General features: G+C 54.3%; 6 protein-coding genes across 6 annotated transcripts; 4 read left to right on the top strand and 2 right to left on the bottom strand.

Moving 5' to 3' along the window:
- Positions 1-1,303: 1,303 nt before the first annotated feature.
- On the top strand, positions 1,304-7,804 carry DCS_06178 (uncharacterized protein; the record flags this gene model as incomplete). The annotated part of the gene is made up of 1 exon (XM_040803469.1): positions 1,304-7,804. The coding sequence occupies one exon, from the start codon at positions 1,304-1,306 to the stop codon at positions 7,802-7,804; it is 6,501 nt and encodes a 2,166-aa protein (XP_040653573.1).
- Positions 7,805-8,399: 595 nt separating this feature from the next.
- DCS_06179 (origin recognition complex subunit Orc5) lies at positions 8,400-10,062 on the top strand (the record flags this gene model as incomplete). Its single annotated transcript, XM_040803470.1, has 3 exons — positions 8,400-8,504; positions 8,579-9,013; positions 9,100-10,062. 3 exons carry the CDS (start codon positions 8,400-8,402, stop codon positions 10,060-10,062), a joined length of 1,503 nt encoding a protein of 500 aa, XP_040653574.1.
- Positions 10,063-10,510: 448 nt separating this feature from the next.
- On the bottom strand, positions 10,511-12,434 carry DCS_06180 (ER to golgi transport protein; the record flags this gene model as incomplete). Its single annotated transcript, XM_040803471.1, has 3 exons — positions 10,511-11,740; positions 11,844-12,315; positions 12,421-12,434. 3 exons carry the CDS (start codon positions 12,432-12,434, stop codon positions 10,511-10,513), a joined length of 1,716 nt encoding a protein of 571 aa, XP_040653575.1.
- Positions 12,435-14,012: 1,578 nt separating this feature from the next.
- Positions 14,013-15,851, top strand: DCS_06181 (splicing factor 3b; the record flags this gene model as incomplete). Its single annotated transcript, XM_040803472.1, has 1 exon — positions 14,013-15,851. The coding sequence occupies one exon, from the start codon at positions 14,013-14,015 to the stop codon at positions 15,849-15,851; it is 1,839 nt and encodes a 612-aa protein (XP_040653576.1).
- A 957-nt stretch (positions 15,852-16,808) lies between these two features.
- DCS_06182 (Zinc finger domain-containing protein, PHD-finger) lies at positions 16,809-19,064 on the bottom strand (the record flags this gene model as incomplete). The annotated part of the gene is made up of 1 exon (XM_040803473.1): positions 16,809-19,064. The coding sequence occupies one exon, from the start codon at positions 19,062-19,064 to the stop codon at positions 16,809-16,811; it is 2,256 nt and encodes a 751-aa protein (XP_040653577.1).
- A 2,808-nt stretch (positions 19,065-21,872) lies between these two features.
- Positions 21,873-24,050, top strand: DCS_06183 (uncharacterized protein; the record flags this gene model as incomplete). Its single annotated transcript, XM_040803474.1, has 1 exon — positions 21,873-24,050. One exon carries the CDS (start codon positions 21,873-21,875, stop codon positions 24,048-24,050), a length of 2,178 nt encoding a protein of 725 aa, XP_040653578.1.
- Positions 24,051-24,300: the final 250 nt, after the last annotated feature.

Consider the following 24,300-nt stretch of genomic DNA (forward strand, 5'->3'; position numbering starts at 1 on the left):
CCCAACGTTTGGATGAGAGGAAAATTTACCTCCAAGAACACCGCAAAATATTGCGAGCCCAATCGGCAGAGCTTTCTGGAAACTACTCATCCTGAATGTTCGTTCTATCTGGTTTTTGACTGATTGCCGTGATACCTGAGGATGGTTGAAACCGATTGCAGTGTACCAACAATTGAGGTGTCGTTCGCCAAGTGTGCTGTACTACAGTGGGGGGGCAAAAAGTATTTGCCCGTTCTTAGGTACCGCATCCCTAGTCCAGTCAAACCTAATCTATTTTGTTAGTATTATAACAATATTTTCTACCACCCCGCTACTGCAATAATAATAGCCTCAACGCAATGGGGCATTGAATCAATCAGCTTCTAAATCTCGAATATAACGAATCTATCGACTCGTCCGTCGAGAGGTAGCTTGCAAATCCGTAATCGCATTTGCTGCAATAATTCCTTGCCTCGAGGCATCATTACGGCTGCTTTGAGGCATTGTTATTGCTACGTTTGATGCGCATATAGTTGTTTGATTGTTACAATACTAACAAAAATGATAAGGTTTGATTGGACTTGGAATGTAGTACCTAAGGGTGGGCAAATACTTTTTGCCACATACTGTACTTACTGTATCATGTGCGGAGTAATTATGTAGCACTGTACTCCGTACTTGTGCCTACAGTACTCCGTAGGTGCATATGCTAATCAGGATTTACTGTACATACTAAGATCGGTAGGTACGGAGTACGGAGTATGGAGTACGTACTCCGTATATTAGTATTCCAATTCCTGCACCTGTACTCCGTACTTACAGAACTGTATTAATACTGTACGTTCAGTCTTAGGTGTACTGTACGTATGTATGTCAAGAGTACTCTGTACTTACATATTCTGTCGCATACTTATAGCACCTCACAAGTCCACATTGACTGTGGCGCCCATTTTTTGTGGCTGGTTTGGTGCAACATATTCACTATGCAAGTAATTACTGTACACCTATGTCTGCAGTAGGACCCACCAAGTTGGTGACGCGCATAGCAGAACGCGTCTCACTCGTCCTCACTACGCACCTCGGTTCGTGACAAATTGGGCACCGTGCCTACGAGAACGGTGAATTTACTGCAACAATTCACCCAACATTCGCCCAACATTCGTCATCATATCTCCTTGTCGACAAACTGTTCCACTTTCGTACTTGGAAATGCTCCTTGTGCTCTCGAAGCACATTGAGTGTTTGCAAATCACCAAGTTCTCATCCCTTGCGTCATCTGCACGCAACACTCTCGACAGACAGTATGAGATGATGACGGCGGATCATGGTCAACTGGAAAGAGCTGGGCGAAGTCCCAGATTCGGAGGAGGAAGGCTTCGATGGGACAGAATCCGACACAACGCTCGCGTCACGAGGGATTTCGAAGCAAGTCTCAGTCGGGCGGACCAAGGATATATGGGACTTTCCGGATTCCCAAGAAGAGGTTCTACCTGAGCCGCTGCTTGAGGCTGGACCGCTGCTTCCTGTCCCAAGAAACCTCAGACTTCCAAGCTCGTCACCTTTGTCCTCGGTATTGTCCTCGGCGCTGTCCTCAGCACTGAGCGAGCCAGAACTGCCTTCCGTCGGCGACGTAACCATTCTCGGCCGCCGTAAGCTCATCAACGATTCGATCTCTTCTGAGCTCGGCGATGCCAGCCCGAAATCCGAAACAACAGCACACAAACAAAACTCGCTACCATTAACGAATGACCCCGTCGTCGAGTCGGCAAATCTATTCCGCGAACAGAGGTCCACCTCACCGTTGCAAACGGCGTATCTCGGCCCAAGCACAAGCAACCACAATGCCCGGCAGATAGCTGTGCGCTATGAACGATCTCTACGACCCCGGAAGCCGATCCAGGAACATCCATACCTATTGGAGAGTGCGCAGTATAGCAAGCTTTTCAAAAATCACGGTGTCCAGCCTCTGCGTATACCAGACAATCGCGAACGACGATCAGATGCGTCGAAGAAGCATAGCTCCGTTCAGGGTGGAACGCGAGAGTCCTCGCCGTGCGAAGCGCGAGTTGCAAGCCAAATGAATCGATCATACGGCTCATCGAGCGACTTGGACGACTTAGAAATTCCGTCTTCGCCACCAAGGACGTCACCCGCCGCTCGTAATCTACGCAGCAGTCAGATGAGCTCACAAGGAGAATCAGACAATACCAGTGTTCCAGACCAAGATCTGCCCGCCCTTGACGACTTGTTGAAACTGCCTCCTCGTCTCATTTCGAAGACGGCAAAAAAACGACGAGTATCGTCCCCTTCAACCACCACCCGCACCCAGAAGAAAAATAAAGTAAATATTGCCGAAAGTGGCACCGCAGAGCCCAGCACCATTCTCAGCGGCAATTTGCACACCCCAAATCTCTTGAAAACGCCGCTGCACCCGATACATCACCACTCGAGCATCCACCAGTCTGCAGCATCTCAAACCCATCGTTCGCATTTTCAAGCCGAGCCATCACACATCGGCACTTTGCCGCTGCCGACCAAGTCTGTTGCTTATATCTCGTCAGATGATGAAGAGGACACGCAGTCTCGAGATGTATTAACCTGCAGCAATGACTCGTCCAGCTTGGATGACTCTGAAAACGATGAAGAGGTCGTCCATCACATGCGTCGACATATCAAAGGGGTCCTGCCAGCGTCCTGGGTGCGCATTGATCAACAGTCAACTCGCAACAGAACACAAGGAGATGTCCGCAAGCGACGTCGACACCAGTCTCCGGACCAAGACCGTCGACGGGGAGTTGCTAAAACGAGAAAAGGCGTTTCTGGCTTAGCCACTGTCCAAGCCTTGTACGACGAGTCCGATGATGAGGGTGATGGACACGGTGCTCCAGCAGAACGCGACGAGCTCCTGCGTGAAGATGAATTATCGCGCGACTCATCATTGCAAACAATCTCTCAACTGATCATCTCAGACGATCAAGATTCAGTAGTCGAAGATGATCAAATTGACTATATGCTCCCCGGGAAGTCGAGGACAACCCATCAGTTGAAGCTTCCAAAGTCTTACAAACAAATCCGAAATCGGCGCAGAGAAACTATTCGATTGGAAAGGCCCGGACTGCGAAAAGAATCGAGGCAACCGAAGTTCACTAGCCATTCGCATCAGAAGAGAGGCAAGGATCGACCAAAGCGATATCGCAACACGAAAGCATCAAACAAGGCGAAGCCATCAGTTCTCCAACCAGGGCAGAGAAGGATTTCCGGGATACCTTCGCCTCCTCAGCTGAGCATCTTGGATGTCATCGAGCCCAACGCCCCGCGTTTCTTGAAAATTGCAGCTCGAACGGCAAAGACGCGGCCGTGTCAAGGTAGATCTAGTCCTGGAAGAAAGACGATCCAGCTCGCTACTAGACATGACCACATTGATGCGGCATCTGTGCTGCAGGACTGGCGAACGGGATGTTTTCAGCAGCGTCACTCCGTCACTGATGCAGAAACCCATGTGCAAAAACGACGAGCTCAGCCGGCGAAAGAAATCTCGGTAGACAGGGCGACAACTCGAAGGACGCCCAAGAGACCATCCACATTGTCCCGCAAATTCGTCAAGCTTGTTGATGAAGGCGGGTCGGTTCACTATCTGCCAAATGAGAGTTCGGCGATGCCCGAAATGCAAAAAATACAGTCAAAACGCGGTATGCCAAACACCAAAGCGAATTCGATGCGACCGGCTCAGCTCGAAATAAATGAAGTCGACCAAGGGACTAAGGGTGCATTCCATGCCAGGAAGAGGTTCCTTGACCACCTCTATCGAAACCAATCGCTCCCAGTGCCAGCACTTCGAACGATGTCTTCCGAGGGCATTGACATCCCCACGCCGTCCCCCGAGAGCACGCCTTCATCTGCCTCAAGGTTGGGGGGTTTTCGCGACGTCCATGATCAGCAAACGCAAGCATCTCGGCCCTTGCGTCGGCGGAAGAGTATGAAGCCTCGCCGCCTGGACGTCGAATCAGCCGAGTATCGTCATGCGAAAGATCCTCTCTCGATTGGGTATTATTCACCAGGGTCCCCGAAAATCCATCTGGACAAGGATAAGAGTAGAATACAGGGCCTAGGACCGTATGGAACAAAATACACTCACCACTTCGACATCTTTCCTCTAGATACAACTGTCTATTTTCACGAGACGACACTTGTTGGCAGTGGTGTGATTGATGCCAGTGTTCAGCATGACCTTTTCGAGAGCTCATCAATTTCTCGCCCACGAATATCCTTTGATCTCGGCCAGCAGACTTTACGATGGGGATTATGGGACTCCGAGCTGTCTTCAGAACTTGGAATTGTCCTAGACTTTGTTTTCGAACAACTGGAAGCCGAAGGCGACGAAGCCAGAATAGTCTCTGGCCACAAGCTTGCTGTGGATGCGACGATGTTCATCTTGAAATATGTCAAAGGCTCGATTTACTTCTCAGACAAAGAGAGTATGGCGTCATTCGCTGTCCGTGTTCTGGAATGCGTGGGTTCCTTCGATAAGCGCATCAAAATTCGACAGCAGCAGTTGGCTATGGGTTCCAGGTCGACTTTGGAAGTATCGCTGGCGATTTACGATCGACTCCTTGTGGTTATTCTCACCGTTTTGGAGCTATGTCGCCGTGAAGAGGCCTTACTCTCTGAATGTTTCCAATTGGAGGATCTACTGAGAGACGCTGCCAGAACATCACTGTCGACTCTCAACGGCCTTGGTACGGACGACCTCAAAAGGACATTTGAGGACCTGCGCATGCGTCGATTTAGAGAGCGCGGGCTGAGAGAAGACGCCCACGCCATTCACTCCTGGGTGGTAGTGATGCAAATCTTGGAGGTGGCGTGTATTCCCCGGGCATCATTCTGGGAACTGGCACAGACAATCATTGTGCCGCCCCAAGTGGGTTCAAGCACTGATGCAAGCCACTATGAACGCGTCTGGCAATCGATGTTTTACCTTCTTCCGCTCACCGAGTTCAACAGGACGGGAGTTATCATTCCGGGTCACCGACGTGAGACGGCAGGCGAGGGTTGGGTTATTCCACAAAAGCTCCTGAGACGGGTATTTCAGCTTTATGAAGAGAATGAACGACAGCCCGCTGGTTTCATTGACTATTGCAAAGCGCTCGTTGGTCGGTGCCATTGGCTGGTTCAGCAGTGGAGTTGGCGGCGTTCCATGCCTGTCGTGGGAATCATTTTCGACTTTTTCGGTGCCCAAGACCTCGCTCATCTTCACAATGAGGAAGGCTACGAATCCCCTCGATTCCTACAAGAACTGTCGAGATCCCCAACATTGGATGTGGAGCCGAACGACAAGTGTTATCACATCTTCCTAAAGCTAGTCGGCCTCAGCATTCGGAGACTTAGGGAGGTTGGTGCCATCAACGACATTCGCAACTTGGTTGTGAGGACGACGCCGAATCATAATCGTCAACATCTCAAGGAGCAGAATGTCCATACCCGCGACCTGGCTGCTCTGAGGAATCATCACGACCTTCTCGCAACCCTTTTCTGGGCATCACCTGCCGAGCTGCGCCCAAAAGTTTCACAAATCGAGGATCTTGTCAACCCGGAAAGCTCTCACAAAGAAGCTTGCCTGATAAATATTCGGTCCTGGGGCCAGCTTGCGAGATTTGTCGTTGCAGCTGGCGAGGCAACGACGTCATTTAGGCCCTTTAGCCGATGGCGCAACGTATTCTTCCAACGAGTACTCCGTCAGCTAGACTCGGTGGCGTCCGATGTTCAGCAGCAAGTTCTGTCCTTGTCGAAAGATGCCAACAACACGATCAGCGAAGTGTTAATCAACGACACGGTTTCGAGGAACAGAGCAGCCATCATGGACGTTGTTTACGCTTCAGTATCCGAATCGTTTCATGTCATGAGGGAAGCGGTTGACCTTGAATCAGCTAGCTTCTCCATGAACATGCCTCAGCTGCAGAGCGTTTTCAGGAAATTTTGCATTTCTCAGCCAGAACTCGACTGGGCGATTCTCCGAGCGGCCCTTGATACGCTGGACTCATTCCTCGACAGAGTTGACGAGTTCAGGGAGAATGAGGAGAGCCAACAGAGCGAAAGTCGAATACTGCATTCTGCACAAGCGGATGATGCGTTGATGAACTTGGAACACGAATTATCGGCAACCTTTTTCCTCATGGCTCGCTCTTTGCTGTCGTCGCAGGACGAAAGAATGGCATCACCAATAACTCGGAAAAGCAAATCCGACTGCCTGGAGCACATGGTGATGCTTGCAGCAAGACTAGGTTCCATGCTCAGTAGCAGCGGTGCTATGGAGCTACCGGATATGTTCGCGGCTGGTCGGTATGGGCTGTTTGACGGTCCCGCTCATAAACTGGACCTGAGCCAACGGCATTATCTGGTCCTCTTCCTACAGACCCTTCTCAAGCACGACCCGGGTAGTCTCTTCGATGCGAGCTTCAATTTGATTGAGCTGTGGGCCCTGGCGCTCGTGAAGCCGCGAGAATTCCTCGGATACGAGAACAAGCTTGCACAGCAACTCCATCGAAGCGGCGCAAACTTCGTCCCGGATGGCGTTGTAGGTCTGACCGTTACACCGGCCTACAGTACGAATCGAGACATGCTCGAGTTTGCCGTCTCTCAAATGCGCAGGTCCATTCGCGATGCCGGACCGTCGCGCAGGCAAGGCCTGATGGAGAAACACTCAAAGACGCTGCAGCTCCTCATGGAACAAATCAAAGGAGACCTTCATATCACGTCCCTCGATGCGTCGGGTCACCACAGCTATGTGATCTTCATTCAGAGTGTCGTCTCCTTGATCAAGGCGCATGGATCCGAGATACGCCCGGTGGACAATTTCTTCTACCAGGTCTCCAAGGAATATTCTCCTTCTGTTCAGGATCCACAGCTTCACGTCGCCGGACTGGTCTCGTATGGATTGCGACTGTTGGAAGGAGACACCCGGAGCGGGCAGCAACTGTTTTATCTCCTGCACAGCAACCTTAAGTTCGCAATGATCAACGACAAGCTGAGACAAGAAGTCATCATGTTGAAAAGTGGGATGAAGAATCGAGGGATTTCGAATTTTATCTTGGGCAAGATGATGCCAGCCGTCATCCGAGCGACGTTCAACAACAGCTCTGCCTTCCCAATCATGGACGTCTACGCAAAGCTGCTGAGCCTGCACTTGGCAGGAAAGACAGCGCCTTACGAGATGGGTGCAGATGATCTACCCAACATAGCTGTGATTCTGCGTGCTTCGATGGAGGGGATGGGGAGCTGGGGGCGGCATGACATGATGCTATCCGCGGCAAATGTTCACTTCCTCAGGCAGTTGATTGCAGTCCTGAACCTGCTGTGGCCATCGATAGATGTCATGTCCTGGTCGGTCGATGTTTCGTCGCCTGACTGGAAGGAGATTTCAAAGTCTTGCGAGATGATGCAGAAGATATTGACCAACGCAGATGGGTACTTGGATGGTCTCCTTAACGCTGGCACCAGCCTGAACACTGCAGCGTCCAAACTGCTTCTCCGTGGCTCGTCCCACTCGCCGTCACATCAGTTCGGCTCGGATATCAGAATGTTCACCGACAACATAGTGGAGGATATTGCGAAGAATTGGGTCGTCTCAACCCACCGCATCATCATTCAGACACCCGCAGGCAGCCGAGGGAGGGAGGCCGCGCAAGGCATGGCAATGCCATCATGGGACATGACGAGACTCTTGCGAGACCTGCAAGGACGAACAAGGGGATGGTGCAGTTGGTGGGAAAGAGTGTTTGGCAATTCTCCATGCGGGCAATGGAATATGCCGGAAAGCCCCCTTTTTTAACTCCATCTTCGAAGCGTCAGGTTGCGAGCCGGGATTTAGGCAGCGACTTTGACTTAATCCGAGATGGGTTGGTCCGGTGTTGAAATGGGCATGATTCGATAGAGAATGACGGTTGACAGAGATGAACGAATCATGAAGAGCTATTCAGCGCAAGTTGAAACGAGACAACCAAAAATTGTTTGGATCGTGAATTGTTTAAGTAATATCCGTCGATCTAGTCTGTCCGTAACTGCATGTGAACATCATTCATGCTTCCCTGGGAACAACGCTGCATCTAATTTGATTGAGGCAAGGAATTCACTTAATCTACATCCCAAGGTCAAAGCCTATAGGGTAGGTCGTTATCTCAACGGCAAACCCAACTGGGCCGACTTTTGTCCGCCGGAGCGCCTGGACTTAGCCAATATGGTCACTAAGTAAATATAATAGCTATCTTCCTGCCGTCTCCAATGGCCATTCCCAACAATACTTCTCCTCGACTCAACCAGAGGCGTGCATGATAACTGCTGCCGATGAGTCAAGAGACATCACAGTCGCCAACGTCGCAGCCTGGCCGGCCCCTTGATCGCAGCAGACACGCAGGGCGCAGGCAGCCATGGTGTCTCTGTTTCGGCTCCCCGACGAAGTGATCCTCACACCTTTGCTGCAGAGCTTCCCTGGCCGGGATCAGCAAATTCGCTCTCTCGCGACCCTGATTTACGTATGGCCCCTCCCTCATTTCTTCAACGAGCGTGAGAGAGTCATGATTGCTCAATAATAATCTCTACCTTGCAGCCAGCCGCCGCACCATGCCGTAACCTTGTCCTCCATGGCGCCGAAGCGACTGGCAAGTCTAGCATAACCTCGCAGCTGCTTGCACGCCTCGCCACCCACCTGTCCGCCGATGATGATGACGATTCGGGTTCCAAACAGGGTGGCAGCCGGTTCAAATATGCCATTGTCAACGCAGCGCAGTGTATCTCGGGCCGGCACCTATTCGAACGCATCGTCGGCGCCGTTGCCGATTCTCTCGCTCTCCCTCCCGACACTCGGCTGCGACGTTGCGAGACGCTGGCACAGCTGGCCGTTGCCCTGGCGGCCATGCTGAAGGATGAGCCGGCGATGAAGAGTGATTTGGGCCGGAGATTCGTCTTGGCGTTGGACTCGATCGATAAACAGAGGGATGCGCCGCCAACGCTGCTCCCCGCGCTCGCCCGCTTGTCGGAGTTGGTGCGATACCCTTGCCTTTGAGGTCCCTCGACGAGGGAAGAGATACGTGTTCAGCGTGACTGACAAGGCACCCTGTGCGTGCGTAGATACCGTGCCTCACCTGCATCTTCATCGTCACTGCTCCGCCTGCCGGATTCCTCCGAACGCCAGCCTCTGCCCACCTGCATTTCCCTCCCTACAGCAAGTCCGAGTTTGTCCGCATCCTCTCGCTGGCACCACCCTCGCCCGTGCCGGGAACGACACAGCAGGAGACGTCAGACCTGTGGACACGTTTCTGTGCCGCCGTGCACGACGCATTTGTGAACTCTGCATCTCGCACTCTGCCCTCCTTCCGTCATGGCTGCTTCGCTCTGTGGCCGCGCTTCACGGCGCCAATACTGAACGGCACCTATACGATCAAGGAGTTTACGAAGCTGCTCGTTTCCGCGAGGGTGCACTTCCAAGACGAATCACTCCTCAATCCAAGCATCGTGTGCGTATCGTCACAAGTACTCGAGCCGACATCAGCTGCCGATGGTGGCGGAACGACGCTTGTGAAGCCGACCGGACCAGTGTCTGCCACAACGGAACTATCTGCGTTGCTACCCATCGCCGCTCGGGCCCTCCTCTTATGCGCCTATCTCGCCTCCCATAATGCCATCCGTCACGACCTTTCTCTCTTCTCATCATACCATCACGCATCACGCAAGCGCCGGCGAGGAGGCGGCATCACCGGCGCCTCCCGAGGTGGTGCCACCCGATTCAAGCATCGCAAGATCGCACGGAAACTGCTAGGGGCTCATGCCTTTGTCCTAGAGCGCATGCTGGCCATATTCGAAGCCGTGCGCGCCGACTGGATCCATGTGACTAGCTCGATTGGCGACGCCGGCATTGACGGAGATGTCGGCATGGCTATCGCCACCCTCGCAAGCTTGCGCCTTCTCACGAGGGTCGGCGCCGGGGACATGATGGACAGGGCGGGAAAATGGAGAATCAACGTCGGTTGGGAAGCCATCAGAAGTATGGGACGGAGCATAGGGGTTGAAATTGAGGAGTGGCTCATCGAGTGATATCATCAGCGGCATGACAGCACACCATTAAATAGATTGACGGACGTGTTCCAACTACCCACTGCAGTAGGGGGGATATGTACATTTGAGAGTTGGAAGTGTTTGCACGGCTCATCCGTAGCAAATTGACTATGCCTGCCTCACCTCCGCGCGAATCCCATGAACCACCATCATATCCCTAGTGCGTAGCACACGCGGATTAACATGCCAAGCACGCACGAGGCCGAATTATTTCCTGCACCGAACGCCGGAACCGATCTTGATGCCAGCATGCAATTCCACCAGATGTCTAGATGCATGCCATTTCGAACAAAGGCATATATCGTCGTTGCCGGAAGACTGGGATGAAGGAGATGAGAATCCCATGTAGGGCAAGTGGATGGATTCAAAATGTGAACCCAAGTCGGAGGTTGGCCTTGCTCTGTTGCCGTCCCTCGAGTAGGCTTGATCATTTTCGGGCGCTCCAGCCGGGGTTGGAACGGCCGGAACGTCCACGTCCGAGATTGTCATCCGCCTTCTTCGAATCTTCCGCAGCCGATACGTGGCTAAAGTACCCTTCAGTGTATGGATGGGCACTCGTTCCGCCAATGGGACCGCTGCCTCCGCCTTCCACCCCTGTCGGGCTCTCGATCAAAGGCAACAGAGGAGTTGCCATTCGGCTCTGCGTCATCATTCGAGCTTTCCGATCTGCCTTGTTGCTCTCGCTCGATCGATCATAGAGGTAGAGGCCCAAGAAGGTGAGGCCGATGCCGGCCGCTTGAACGGGCGTCGTGGGGCTCTTGAACCAAATAATGGCCATGACGATGACGAAAACTCTCTTGATCAAGCTCGCAACCGAGTAGGTGACGGGAGAGACCATGGAAAGAAGGACGAAAGCGAGCAAGTTCTGGCAAAAGTGAAAGACGCCATTGAATATGAACTCGAGCGTGAGGCGGCCGTGATCCATGGCGAGCGGATTATTGCTCAGGTCCAAGGCGCCGTCGTGGAGAAAATCGGTGAGAAGGGAGATGCCTTCGGACCAAAACCAGATTGGAAGCGTGACGAGGAAGGCCATTCCGGAGGAGTAGCATAGCAGGTTGAGCTTGTCGAGCTTCTTGGTCTGGACACTGGACGCTTCCGCCTCGGCCTTGGCAGCTTCGTTGAAGATTTTCTTGGAGACGATGTTCTGGGACACAAATATGATGGTGGCCAAGAGTGCCTGAAAGACGCCGAGGAGCTGTCCGTCATAGCTTGACTTGCCAGAGCAGGCCAGCATGACGCCGAGGGTGAGGGGAATGAGTGACAGGTAGGTCGTTTGCGGGTATCGGATGTTGTAGAAGATTCTGTAGGCGAAAACGGTGAAGAGGGGCGAGAGGCCCTTGATCGTGTGGACCAGGGAGACGGGTATTTTGGCCGTCGCAGTCGAGCTGAGGAGATGGCCGCCAATCTGAAAGGCAGCAAGCGGGAGGGTGGCGATGATGACCTGCCTACTCGGCCGGCGGATGGGATGCCTCAGGACGGCAACCTTTGAGCGCAGCACGGGGAAGAGGGCGGCGAGCCAGGATATGACGATGCAGAGGGAGGAGACGAAGGCGAACTGGACAATGGTCAAGGTCGCAGGCTTGTGGAAGGCCATGAGGATTGATTTGGAGGATGTGTTGGTCAAGGCGGAGGATGCGTACCAGAGCAGGCACAGAACCTGGTCGGGAAGGAAATGGAAAGCATCAGCATCGACAGAGAAAGAATGGGAAGGGGATGGGAGACAAGGGGAGGGAAGTGGAGGGTGGATTGCAAACACGTACGACGAGCTTGGGCGAGACGGGCGCTCGCAGAGCATCTGCGATTTCGTGGGCATTTTGGCTTATGCTACCATTTCTCGCTCGTATCGTCCGGAAGGCATCACTCAGACTCTTCTGTCGACCGTGACGGGCACGACCAGAGCTGGACCACGTGACAGTCGGAGCATATGTATGATCTCGTTTCGACGCGGGCGTCCATCGATCGGGAGGCCAGCGTTCGGGCGGGGTTGCGACCGGCGACTTCCGGAGACTCGGCTCTCGAATAGGTGTGCCGTTGGCCTTGAGAGGCGCGTCCACATGGTCGGGAAACTGCTCCATGACAGAGCGACGCAGTAGGACGATGGTGACTGGGAGGAAATCGGTGAAGTCGTCGCTGGCTCTCGCCAGAGGTCTCGTTTCTCGTTGGTGGTGTCTCGTTGGTGGTCTCGTCAATGCGGAGAGATCGAGAGCAGAGTGAAGCGAGGTCTGGAAGGCGCTGGCAGTGGCATCTGAATCTGATACGGATCCGAATTCGAGCGCGGCGTGGAAACGAGTGACAGTTGAGCAGACGGCGGGGATGAATCAGAAATGTGAAGCGGACGGCAGGGATCTCATGGCGAGACGAGGAGGTCGGGACGTGTTGGCAGCGTCTGCCTGTCTACGTTGGCGAGTCCATGTAGCTTCGAGCACGATCTGTGCAACTGCAGTGTGTTCGCCAGGTGGTCAAATCCGTCGTTGTCGTCGTCGTCGTCGTCGTCGTCGTCGTTCCTTGGGGGGGGGGGGGTTGTCAAGTTTCGTCGCAGTTGGACAGAAGCAGGCGGGTTCGTACCTGGGTACTTCTGTACCTAATTTCCTTCGTCACCCCTACTAGGTACGCAGGTACTCCGTAAGTACACGCTCTTGGTATTAATTACAGCTGCTATTCCGTGTACGGATAGGGACTGACAGGTGCTACCTATTCTCTCAGCGAGCTAACGGAGTGCGGATAACGCAAACACGCTACGGATTTGTCGGTGTTGAAAATAGGTACAACTACAAGTACTTAAGTCCTGTACGGTACTTGTACGCTTATACAGTATTTACGGATAGTACTCGTACAGTACATGTGCACCTACTGTACACATACGTACAAGTACTCCGTATCTTACTTATACTTAGAGGACAAGCAGGTTTATAACTACTCCGTACTTACAGTACAATTCCTTGTCCAGTTTGCAGTTCAGGGAGTAAGTATGCAAGTACTTACGTGTATCTACCACGTACCTGCTCCGCATACTCCGTAATACTACCCTGATAATAATATAGTAAGTATGGTGTACAGTACACTTACCACGTACACCTAAGTACATGAACAATGTGAGTACTTAAGTATTGTACTATTATTAATACATGCATTTGTACAGGTACAGCGCGGCCTTCAGTAATGGCTCATGTACATGTACGGAGAACAGTGCAGGCGAATGGTAGCCCCCTATATTGGAGTACCTGCAGATATCCATCCGCAACAAGGACGCTAGTACGGAGTACTTACGGCAATGTTCATGTACAACTAGTCCGTACCCGCATGTACTAGTGTTCAAGTACAAGTACTCGGTACAAGTGGCAAATGGTAATTAGCCGCACATCTGCCGAATCATGCAAGTGCTAGCTGCAGTTATTCTTTTTACTGGCCAAAGCTGGGTAAAGCATTATTACTCAGCACTTCGTAGTCCGTAACAAGACCCGAAGCCTACTTCCGTGCTAGTGCTCCATGCTAATACTAGTTAGTGGCAATAATTAATACTGGATATAATTTCCCTGCGAGAACTGTAGAGCAATTGCTTGCTACAAATCCATCCTGCCTTCATCGACTCTACGTATTTTCAGCACCAGACGACTCGAATCAGTTCCAACGACCACGCAACATCTTTGGGACGCTAACCAGTTGCCGTCGTAGCCTGCGACCCCCTCGAACCACTTCCACCACGATTGTCGGGGGAAATAGAAGCCATTTGATTTCATCAGCGACACCCCGGCGGCGCTCTTCCCTGCATGCTCACGGCTCTGTGACGGGACGAGACTCGAAGCGATACGAGCGCAGTCGAGCTCTCTTCCATCTCCGCCACCTTATATACAACGCGCCATTCAACTCTGGAAGCGAACGATCTTGTCTAGACATCCCGGCGGCTTGTAGTCGCACATCGCCCTGCCGCCATGGCGCCCCCCAAGATGACAAAAAACCAGATGAAGCGGGCGAAGAAGAAGGAGCAGAGGCAGGCCAAGGCTCAGGTGAATCCTCCTATTGCTTATATGCCACATCGTCTTCGCCAAAGCAGACTTATTGACGCGCCCCTCCAGATGAATGGCGCACCGCAAGCAGATGGCGCGCCTATCGTCGAGGAGGATGAAGCCACAGCCGCCAAGAACGGCGAATTGGCCGATATCGCCGTCACGGTCGAGAGGCCGGAGTTGGACGAGTCTATTGCCGACAACGAGGCCCTCGCCGCGTACAAAGACATCTTTACCAAGTTTGGCGCTTCCTTGGAGGACGATGAGGTTGCGCGGGAAGCAAACGCCGGCAACCAGGGAGATGTCTTCTTCGGCGACGACGACGATATCCCCGACGAGGACGAGGAACATGCCAGCAAACCGAAGCTTTCAAAAAAGAAACGCAAGCAGCTGATGACGCTCTCCGTTGCTGAGCTCAAGAGCATGGTCTCGCGGCCCGAAGTCGTCGAGTGGCACGACGTTTCCTCGCTCGACCCGCGTCTCCTCGTCCAGGTCAAGGCTCAACGGAACATCGTCTCAGTGCCGACGCATTGGTCTCTGAAGCGAGAGTATTTGTCGTCGAAACGAGGCATCGAAAAATCTGCGTTTCGGTTACCCGACTTCATCGCCCAAACGGGCATCGCCGAGATGAGAGACGCCGTCCTGGAGAAGGAAGCCGAGCAAACTCTGAAGCAAAAACAACGAGCGCGAGTGCAGCCCAAGATGGGAAAGCTCGACATCGACTACCAAAAACTCTACGATGCTTTCTTCCGCTTCCAGACCAAGCCGGAGCTGACACGCTATGGCGAGGTCTACTACGAGGGGAAGGAAGCCGAGGTCGATTACCAGCACTTCCGCCCTGGAGACTTGGGAGACGCCACGAGGGAGGCCCTTGGCATGCCTTCTGGTTCTCCGCCGCCCTGGCTCATCAATCAGCAGCGGGTCGGACCCCCCCCTTCCTACCCAACCCTGAAGATTCCCGGCCTCAACGTGCCCCCTCCGCCAGGAGGAACCTGGGGTTACCACCCAGGTGGCTGGGGCAAGCCGCCAATTGACGAGCTGAATCGTCCGCTTTATGGAGGCGACGTTCTCGGCTTGAGCACGCAAGGCGCCGCCCAAGCTCTCCCGGGACAACAGGAGGCGCCCACGGGTGAACCCGTCGACCGCGCCCTGTGGGGAGAGCTGCAGCCGCGCGAGGAGGAGCAAGAGGAGGAGGAGTCCGACGAGGAAGACGAGGATGAAGAGGACGACGACGACCACGTTGGAGGAGGCGCCGACATGACCGGCCTCGAGACCCCTGGTGGATACGCTAGCACCGTACCGCCTCAGGGCACGGAGACGTCCATGATGGGAGACATGGATCTTCGAAAGGAGCGCACTGGCTACGACACCGAGACACCGTCCGGCCGGGCCGCCTATACGGTTCTGAAAGAACAACGAACCCAGGGTAGCAGTGGCCTCTTTGGTGTCGGCCACCAGTACGATCTGAGCTCGGCTCAACGCCAGAACTTGCCCGTTCTCGGTGCCGAAGATGACTCTCGTAAGCGCAAGAAGCCTGGCGATGTCGACGTCGCACTCGACGTCGACGCCCTGAACCAGAATGACGGCATCAGCAAAGACTCCATCCGTCAGAAATTCGACGAAGGTAGCAAGGAACAAGGCATAGGCGCCAACTGGCAGCATGACGAAGACTTGGCCGACATGATTGCCGAGGAAAGCCGCAAGCGCCAGAAGACGGAGAGGGAGCGTAGCGACCGCCGCAGAGATGGAAACGCGAGGCGCTGACATTGGATCCGGGCGATCGGAGTCGCTGGCGAGCACAGGATAACACGGACACCATTGGAAAGGCAGTTTGCCGCGTTTGCCGCCTGACGGATGGTCCCTCCAAGCCTTTCTTGCTCTTGGTGTTCGGGGGGAAAGGGCATTTGCCGGTGATGCAGGAGGGAATATGCTCGTCATAGCGAAAGGCATCAGCCTTGGTAGATGCGGAATGATTGACTGAAATGGCGGGAGAACTGAGGCTGAGGTAGGCAACGATACACACCAAAATCTACAATGCCTACGCTGAATGGATCCAATTGATCTACTGATTGAACCTGGCGATAGGGTAATTGCTCAGCCAGGCAGCAGTGTACAAGTCGATTGGTGATGCTTACCCTGTTTGTAGTGTAGCTTGAAATTGACCCGAAACACGTCCGTCCTTTATTGGAGTTTCTCACGTTTGCCAAGCGTCACCTCATCCCCGTTCGAGCTTCTGGCACCAGTAAAAGTACTCCGTACCACAAATCCGAATTGTCTTCTGGCACCCATACGACGATGTGGCCCATGTGATCATCTCCGTGCCACATCCCGCAATCCTGTTCACTCGATGCCCCTGTTGCCATCACCCAATGCAGATCCATGAGAGTGAAATCTTCATTTATATGCACAAGGCCATGCACGGAATGGGCTGGTCAGTCGCCCAAGGTATCGGGCCAGGCAGACCCTCTGGATATGAACCATGATATGAACCATGCTACCGCGAATCGGGACTTTGGTGGCTACTTCTTGCCAACACCATGAGTGCGTCCGCCCAAACGGACCAGCCCAGCATGCCCCGGCAGGCTCGCAGCAGGCTCCTCTCTAGATGTGCCGCGCCTGGTGTTTGGGTGCCGGAGCAGGCCCGGCCGACTTATGGTTTTGCCGCATGGTTAGACTCGACCAGTCTCGTACATTATGCCGCTTCGATAGGGGTTTGGATCTCTAGGCCGAACCGGCGGCGTCGCAGCAGGCATTGCAAAGCCAATCGTACCGAGTCGCCGGCATCTTGGCTTCATTCTCGATACACGTGGAATGGTGCAGACGGCGCAAACAAGACTGTGGCAATGTCAACAACAATTCACCAGACCGGAAATAGATGCCGACAGGGGAGCGCACCTTGTTGGAGCAGACCAGCGTCGTCGGTCCACGAACTGGAAGCTGGCACACAGCACAGCCGTTGCTGCCCTTACGAATCTGTGATGGTCTGGGGGACTTCACCACGGCTCCGTCTGCACCCTGAAAGCTCGTCCACCCACTCGACTGCTCCTCGAGAGTCGCATGCGAACTTGCCCTTTCTGCGTTGATAAAGGCCAACGCCTCATCCATGATCCTGTTGTCCAGCACGTCGCGAGCTAGCAATACGCTCGCGTGCTTCCCGAATTCCAGCATCCGACGTGGCTCCTCGACCAGCCATGAAGCCTTCTCCCGCACAAAACCGAGCCATGCGCGTGGGAAGTAGGCCGTCGACGTGACGTTCTTCCGCAGGATATAGCCATCCCATTCCCAAATGTACTCTTTCTCGGCGGCCGTGACATCGGAGAAATCAGCTATGCTCTCGCGGTGTTTTTGGATGAGCCAGGTGTCATCCGGCGTGATGCAGGGTACTTCCTGTCCAGGGCTCAACCGTGCCTTGCTGATGGGATGGAAAAGCGGCTGAGGGATGTTGGGAACTAAAGGCCTCCTCGGTATCGGCCTCGCGATGCGGCGCGTCGAAGCCCTCGGTCCGCTGGGGGTCGGCGAGGCGGATGGTAGCCTCACCGAGTGGACTCTTGCCGATGGGGATCCGAACAAATTGCGATTTGCATTCGCCGGGTGATGGAGATGATCGTCTGGCAGGACAGTCGCTAGGTGGAAGGCTTTCGCCTGGCGCGCCTGACTCTTGCCTGGTGTTGCGAACGATTCTCGGAGGGAGGAGACGCGAAACTGGGGACCTTGACTCGTCGTCTCCAGCGAATACGAATATGCGGGGTGAAAAGTTTGCAAGTGAAGTTGGAGCTGCGGCATGGATTCGTGATAGGCGCCGCAGCTGATACAGCGGTGGAAATCGAGGCAGACGGGTTGGTCGGTGGGCAAGAGATACTGCACTCGCCCCTCATTCTCCGCCGCGCTGGCGCTTCTTTCCCGCTTCTTTCGATCCCTGCCCTGGGCTTGGTCGCTCAAGACCTTCAGATTGTAGACTTTTGACTTCTCGCGGATGCGGAGAGATCGAGAGGGCGTTTGATCGCCGGCAAGATCGTCTTCGTTTTCATGAGACATGTCCCCGCCGAAATGGCCGGTTGCCGCGTGATCCGCCACAGGATCGAAGCTGGTGCCGGTGCAGCGAATGGCGTCCGGATCAATGGCAGTGATGCAGGGTTTGGAATCCTTGTCCAAGGGGCGCTTCAAGGCTTTGAACCCGGTTGCCCAACGCAAGTCCACGTCCATGACGTAGCTCGTCTGGTGAGCGGATTGGTCCGAGGGATAGCTCGTCGACAGACTCAGCCCTTGCTTTAGCCTGCCGATGACACTATCAAAGCGGCTAGAGAAGATGCAATGCTGGTTCGTGCCGCGGCCATGGAAGGCGCTCGTCGGAACACCCAAGTCGTGCGGGTCAAGCGGCGGCCAGCCGAGGCCGTCGGTGGTTTCCAGCTCGACAAGAAGCTGATACGAGTCGGAGAGGTCATGCTTATTGTCGTCCGGCCTGTTGACGAGAATGCTGTCCTTGGGCACATAAAACGAATGGGGCAGGTCGACGCGGGCGAGCCGATGAGGTCCGACGGGGTTCTTGTACGTGGTCAAGTTGCAGGGCTGGCTCTGGCAGTGCAGGACTCGCGGAGTTGCTTGGGCCATGTCCTGGATGGTGATTCGGCAGTTGGCCTTGGTGGTGAGCACATCGCGCGGCATGGCCGTGGCCTGATACGACTTGATCTTTTTGGAGTCTTTGTGCAGCAACTTGAGGACCTCGATGCGCAGTATCGGGCCGGACTCGGTCGTCTGCGGCGAGGCGATGAGGCGGTCCACGTCGAGCGAGCCAGAGGAGGACAGACGACGGCGCTTGGTCGGACGCGGGCCGTGGCCGTCCCCTTGGTAGCTGCCCTTGTGGGCGGGCGAGGTCATGATGTTTCCCATGACTGACGAATCCTGGAGAGCCTTGACTCCCCGAAGCCAGGTGCGGTGCAGAAAGGGGGTGCTTCGCTGGTAGGGACTTTGCACAGTCATGGCGGATTAAAAGCGCGGCATCGACGGCAGTGCCGGGTATCGTTGCGTCGAGATTCGCAGGGGTCGAGAAGATGGGCGTGCCTTGTCAAGAACATGAGACCGCTCGGCTCATCGTCGGTGCGGCTCCGGGTGACGGGGGCTGGCGAGGGCGTCGGATCGGTCGCCGCGTGTGCAGACGAGAGGATCGATCGATCAAGCAATTTGCACGAGCGCAACGGCGTCAAGCGATGAAGCGTGTGGCCTAGGACGAGGGACAGCCGCGGCGTTGGCGGAACGGAAACGGCAGCAACAAGGAGCAGAAGGATTGCGGACGACGGCGAAAGCGGAGGTTGGCGGGGAATTCGGCGAACAAAAGGTAGAGGTCATCTAGACAGGCTGGCAGAGATCAGAGGTGAAGGGCGAGCTCGGCGTGGAGGCGGTTTGGAGCAGTACTCGGAAGGAAGGCATAGCCGGCACAGGTGGTCGCCCAAAGAAGACGCGTGAGGCTCAACCATCCGGTGAGCCACCGTAGCACCAGCGTGGGGCGGAGGGTGGGGGGGATGCATAGGCCAGGTTAGGTGGCTGGGCTCCAAAGGGCCTAGCGTGTGTGCGATCACCAGCACAGGCAGACGACATGCCACCCCCGAGATGGAAGGAACGGACGAGAGGCGAACCAAAAAGGCAAAGAGTGCACAGGCGGTCAGGCAAGAGGCAGGCGCGATGAAGCAAGAGGCAGGCACTATCACGACCGTTCATTCTTTAACAGTTCTTTACGAGGAGATATGAAGGCAGGTGCTGGGCTGTGCGCAATGACCATGTACTCTGGTCCCGTTCAGGTACCTCGCTGGTACGCAAAAGGCCATCGTCTTCGCCTTCTTGCCCATACACCACATTGGTCCAACGAACGTATTTTCGGCGGAGAATACGTCAATAAATTCATCGGTACGATAAATATATTGGTATGGAGTATTGGCACGGAGTATAGGCAGTACTGATGTCCTTGCTTGGGCTTCCTCAGTACATACGGTCGACGTGTTTGTAAGTGCACGTGGCAATGTTGAAACCGTATTTTCCACTCCTGCTTGTACCGCTGTGTATCAGTACAAATCTGTACCGTGATATTCAAGCACTTGGCTACATGGATGATACCTGGCAGATGCTTGTGCGCATTCCATATTTCACACGCACGTCCATGTGCACCTACACAACAAAACTTTCGTACATGCGATTTATACAACTCCTTCATGGGCACGTTCCACCGCACCATGTGGCAGGTTAGTGAGCCAGAAAAGTTTGTTTCATCACGAATATGTCGGTCGAGAAGATGGACAGGTGTCTACCCATACACGCAGGCGTCGTTGCAACCCTACCGTCCTTCTGTAGTACCCGCCACCATCAATCGTGGGTGCTCGTCTGTACGTACAGAAACTCCCGACTTCGTCCCCCGCCCCATCAATTCAGCGAAATAAACTGAAGCGATTTCCCAATCATTGGCTGGCCGAACAACCCACGCATAATGGCCACCGGGAAGGAAAACAGGACGATACTGCAGGCAGGCTGTTGCTACGCTCACCCTGCCGGGCGCACAACTTGAAGGGAGAGTGGCTCGTGGTGTCCAAGGCAATTTATAGGTCATCCGGTTTCATTTCCAGGACCTCGAGAGAGATTTCCGCCCGTCGCGGTGTGGCGAGGAAAAACAAACAAAAAGAGACATTTCAGACGAGAAGGGGTGAGCAGTCAAGGTTATTGGCGAATATTCTTCCAATCACATTCTGTTCTACACCGTACAGGTAGAATGTCAAAGACTGCTGAAAAAGCGCTGTCGAGTGCTGTATTGGCAAAGTCATTTTCCCCAACTTCAATCTGATCTTGGACGAATGGACCTATGCCTCAGTGCTAACTATGGAGTATTAATGCGAACTACAGTAAGTACATGAGGCAATACTCCCCACCAACCTGTTATGAGGTTCTCCGTACTGAAGCACACCTGTTCATGGACGGAGAATTACTCGGTACTTCAACATAGAATAAGTACAAGCATTGCATGCATGTGATACTTGTATGTGATACTTGTACTACTGACTTTAGTAATACTGTGTCGTCCTAGTACGCAGGAACGGTAGTAGCTCCCTGTAGGTATGTACAGTACATACACCTACGTACGCAGTACTGTGTGTGTGCAAGTACTCAAAGTACTCTGAACTCGGCGCAACAGTTCCTCCGTACTCCGTGCAGTGTTATCACTTCGTAATTACTCCGCACAGAGCAAATGCGTCAGAGTATCATTTCAAGCATCACTCCGCACTCCGTACTGTACTGACTTGTTTGCACATGCTGGTAAGAGCACAGTCAAAAGCACCAGATTGGTCCCAATCATACTATTCTGGGTACACCGAGGGGATCAAATCAGTGCTTGGCTCATTGTAGCCATCTGTGCCAGAAATCGTCCGGAGACTGCGGAGACTAAATTAGTCTCGGTGCTTGCAGCTCTGCCGCACACGCCTGTGCCAGTTCGCTAGGCAGCCGTCATCAAGCTTGGGTGGCAGCCGTCCATGTCCTTCTTACACCCTCACCAACATCCGTTTCTGTCGGTTCCATCAAGTCATTCCGTGCAAGAGAATGTGCACTGCACCCTCCCTTGGCAACTGCTCGACAGCTCGCCTCCGCTGCTCGGTTGCCTTGCGGATGGCTTGCTCACACACCAACATCGGTCGACCTCGCTCCGTCTTGTTTTCTCCACCGAACCCTTGCCGCCGTCTCGACGGAGTCGCCCATCGTCAGCAGTATCCGCAATAAGTAGTGTCATGCCGCTCCGTGCCGGCTCATGCCATGCCGGACCCAGAAATGACAGTGACACGCAATGCCGGGAGGCCGTCTGTGTCCCGGGAGGGAGGAGGCCGACGTAACCCCAGTCGCGCATCTCGCGTGCCTCGCGCGAGTACCTCAAAACGACGTTTCTACGACGAATCGACTGATTCAGATCGAGAGAACGACCCCGAATCAGCAGACCCACCATCTGTTATCGACACGCCCACCGTCGAGCAGCATCCTCCTCCCCCGTCTCCTCGAGCCCGCACGAGCGGCCGCTCACATCGACCGGCTCATGCATCGGACAACACGCGAATTGCGAGGAGAACACCCGGCGCTGCCGCATCAGGAGTCCATCGAAACAGAGGAGTAGCTAGCAAGAGCCGGAAGATGGCGCCTTCGGCAGCGGCAAAGAGGCGGAAACTGTCCACCGGCAAGGGTGAACCTGTACCCGCTTGCGTCGTCCCGGACTGGAGGGACCCTCGCGTTTCCTTCGAATGCTGGGCCGATATCTTCTCCTACGCCTCCAGGATGGGAGCCTCGGACGACGTCGCGACGAGCTGGCTCGTCCATGCCGCCACCACCTGTCGTGCCTTCGCCGAGCCGGCCTTGACAGCTCTCTACTCTGCTCCAGTCATCCGACATTCCGCCAAGGCCAAACGCCTCGCCGCGCTCCTCGCTCGTCCAATCTCGGACACTTTTGTCAACTACAGGTCCAAGATTGAAACGCTGCAAGTTGATATTCATATTGTACCCGCAAGTGCCTTGTGGCAACTGATCCATCCGCTCGCCCGCTTGAAAGAGCTCATCATCTATACGCCTCTGGACCAGGCACCTTACAGGCAGCTGGACAGGAATCTGCGCTGGCACTATTCTCCCGACATCTTCAGCGCCCTGGGACCCGGCGATTCGGTGCCGGATGGGACGAATCCGAAACCGTTCCCCGCCGTTCTCAAGAGTTGGGAATGGAGCGGCAGGCTCATCGGCGGCCACGTCACTCTTGAGAGCATGACCGCCATCCATCAGTCGCCGTCCTTTGCCCAACTCACCAAATTGAGCCTCACAAACTTCCAGGTCCCTTCCTTGACGAACCTGCAGCGGTCGGGCGGCGAGGAAGCAGAGCTTCAGGCCTACATTCGGGATGGCCGAGTGATCGATGCCGTTGCGAAGGCCATATCCCAGTTAACGAGTCTCAACCATCTCGTCATTGAATCGTCAACCGTCATGAATGACCGCTTGCTACCCCTGCTTCCCAGTAACTTGATCCACCTGGAGCTGATTAACTGCTGGGAAATCAAATCCGCCGATCTCGCCACCTTTCTCACCACTCACGGCAATGGTCTAGGCACCCTGACTTTGCTGCACAACCAATCGCTAGACTTGGCGTTCCTGACGAATCTGTCACAGACATGCCCCAACCTGCGAGAGTTGCACATGAATTTATCATATTACCGCCATCATGACACCGTCAACGATTCAGATCCCATGTACGACGAAGCGCTCGGCTCAGGCCAAATTCCGAAGTGGCCATCTAGTCTCTGCGTCATCGACATTGAGCACATTCGCGACTGGTCAGTCGAGGCGGCGGAAATGTTTTTCCAGTCTCTCATCGACAGCGCCGTCAACTTGCCTAACCTCCGCCACCTCGGCATCAAAACTATGCTGGACATCCCCTGGCAGGCCCGTGCAACCATGAGGCAGGAATGGCGAAGAAAACTAGAGAAGGTTTTCCTTCGCCCCACGACACTTCTCCCCCCGCCCACGGACACGAAGTACCCCCATGAAATGAAGCAAAGGGTGTCTGCGGTGCCGCACCCTCGGAGCGACAGAAACGCGGCGCACAATCACGACAATGATCATCTTAGCTCAGTGCCGAGCAAAGTGACATCCCTCCGAAACTGTGCGGCCAGGCCCGTCTACCGAGATCCGGATACCGATGTGGATGAGGACGAGGATGACGTGACCGCATTCGAGTCCGGCAATGAAAATCCCATTTCCGCCCAGGAGGAAGACAAGGATGAGCTCCCAGTTCAAGGAATGTGTCATACTGTGAACATATTGGTCGACAACCAAAAAGTGGGAGAGAAACAGTACGGCATGGAAGATTTCCTTGACGAAGATGAGGAAGAGTCCGAGGATGAGTGGAACGGAGATGTCGACGACGACGACGACGACGACGACGACTTTGTTGTCTTCTGATGTCGAGCTGGCTGGCTGCCTTTGATTCTGACAGACGAGCCGCCTCATACCTGCTTCAAACGTCCGTACATCTCGTCGTGTGCTACCGGCCTCTTGTATGTATAGGAGTGCGACCAGGCGCCTATGCTTCATAGTTGTTCTTTCCTATGCTCCGTCGGACACATGCCTTTTATGCCTACCGAGATAGGGAGGTTTGGCGTGCACAGAATATACCATCGTACTTATGCCTCAGGATCGGCTACACGCCGCA

This window comes from Drechmeria coniospora, chromosome 03 (assembly GCF_001625195.1).
Source record: "Drechmeria coniospora strain ARSEF 6962 chromosome 03, whole genome shotgun sequence".
NCBI classification, from domain to species: domain Eukaryota; kingdom Fungi; phylum Ascomycota; class Sordariomycetes; order Hypocreales; family Ophiocordycipitaceae; genus Drechmeria; species Drechmeria coniospora.